A 1,883-nucleotide genomic window follows, 5' to 3' on the forward strand; every position below is an offset into this window, starting at 1 on the left:
AAAAATAAAACCTCACACAATAGGAGAAAATCTCATCAAACACTGTATGATGTAGATCGTTAAATTGCTTTTGGGGATTACAGTGCAGTAAAAATCTTATTTAAGTGCATATACAAGACTGTTGTTAAGGCGGAAGTATCACTTTGATTAAAGGAGAGAACTAGTAGATACACACATGTCAATTTTTTCAATGGTAGTAACTTTTCTTCCGATATAATACAATTTACAATTTGTGAAGTCTTCAGCAAATGATTTCAGCAATGACTTTTCTAAAAATTAATCTTTTCATCTTTTCATACATTTCTAAACAATTTTTCGAAGCCATAAGTAAAGTACTTAAAATATGGTATACAGCTTTTTGGCATATTTTAGAACTATTTCTCCTTTTTCTGGGTGATACTGCCGACATAAAAAAGGTTTATTTTTGTTTATTGTTCAAGTTGATTATCTTGGCTTTGGAAAACTAAATATACTTAAAAGATCAACTAGATCTATTTAACGCTGTTTGTTTAATATAATTTCTTCTCTAAGTGACTGTTTCAATTTTATAATGTTCGATTATTTAGCCTTTTAAACAAAAAATTTTAACAGAAGAAATGCCGCTTTGGAATGGTTCGATTTTTGAAGACTCCTCTGAATCAACATCATACAACATTTCCTTATGGAATGCGTCTACTATTTCAACATCGCAATCATCAGATATAAAGGATATCATTAAATGGTATACTACAGTTATCATCAACCCATTTATCGGAGTTTTTGGAATCTTTGGCAACGTTTTAAGCTGTATAGTCCTCAAGAAAAGAGGGTTGCATAAATCATCTGACATTCTTCTTTTCACTTTGTCTATTGTTGATACCCTCGTATTGACCGGTACGTTGGAAGTGTACGCGATATTGTTGCAGCTCAGAATTAAATTTCCTTCCGTGAGTCAAGTTCTAGACGTGGACTGCTCTTATCAACTACCTGTAGAAATATTGTTGTATTTCCGTATAATCCTTGAAGGAGTAGTTAACTTTGCAATAGAAATGAGTGGCTTGATTTGTGTTTACATAACTTTAGAACGATTTATTGCGATTTTCTTTCCTCTAAAATTTCGCCAGATTGTCACCAATAGACGTGTGTGGGTTGTCCTGGCAGTCTCAACAGTGACTCTCGCAGTTTTTTCTGTTATCGCCGTTAGGAATCTAGTAATCTTAATAATTTATGATGACAATAAAACTACTTGTCATCTGAAATTAAGGCGCATCAGTAACGACGAGGATCAAATTATAGATAACACCCTCACCATCTTGACCAGCCCAATAGCTTTGATAATTATTGCAGCAAGTACCGTTGCTATTGGCTTGAAACTGGCCGTCGTAAGAAGAAACAGAACCACAATGACAACAACAGCTAATATCTCTAGATCATCTCTCAAAACCACTAAGACTTTAGTGGCTGTATGTGGACTCTTTGCACTCACCCAAATCAAGAGAATGCCATACACAGTAAACGTGGATTGGAGCGCAGATATCTTGGATATTTACTTAAGGATCAATGTGACTCTGGATTACTTAAACAGTGGCCTCAACTGGCTTGTCTACATTACACTGAACGATCAGTTTAAAAAGATGATGGTCGACATGTTGTGCTGTTCTACACATTCTTAACTATTTTTTAATATTTACTATTCCACTCGTCTTTATCACGTTTTAGCCAAAATAACAAAATAGTGGCAAAAAATACAATCATCATCTTCTTTCACTACCCTTGTATTTCTGTACTTTTTCACCAACTGTTCAAACAATATCTGGGCTTATTTGTGTTACTTGGTTATTTATTTTTCTCTTCCTCCATATAAGAAGTAATTAAATCATTATACACAAATCGTATTGATTGAC

The 1,883-nt window shown here is 33.8% G+C and overlaps 1 protein-coding gene across 1 annotated transcript; it reads left to right on the top strand.

The window, feature by feature from the left end:
• Positions 1–596: 596 nt before the first annotated feature.
• LOC131933157 (uncharacterized) lies at positions 597–1,652 on the top strand. Its single transcript, XM_059289957.1, has one exon. It carries the CDS (start codon positions 597–599, stop codon positions 1,650–1,652), a length of 1,056 nt encoding a protein of 351 aa, XP_059145940.1.
• The last annotated feature ends 231 nt before the right edge of the window (positions 1,653–1,883 follow it).

This window comes from Physella acuta, unplaced genomic scaffold (assembly GCF_028476545.2).
Source record: "Physella acuta isolate Inbredline_101_S28 unplaced genomic scaffold, ASM2847654v3 ptg000106l, whole genome shotgun sequence".
NCBI classification, from domain to species: domain Eukaryota; kingdom Metazoa; phylum Mollusca; class Gastropoda; family Physidae; genus Physella; species Physella acuta.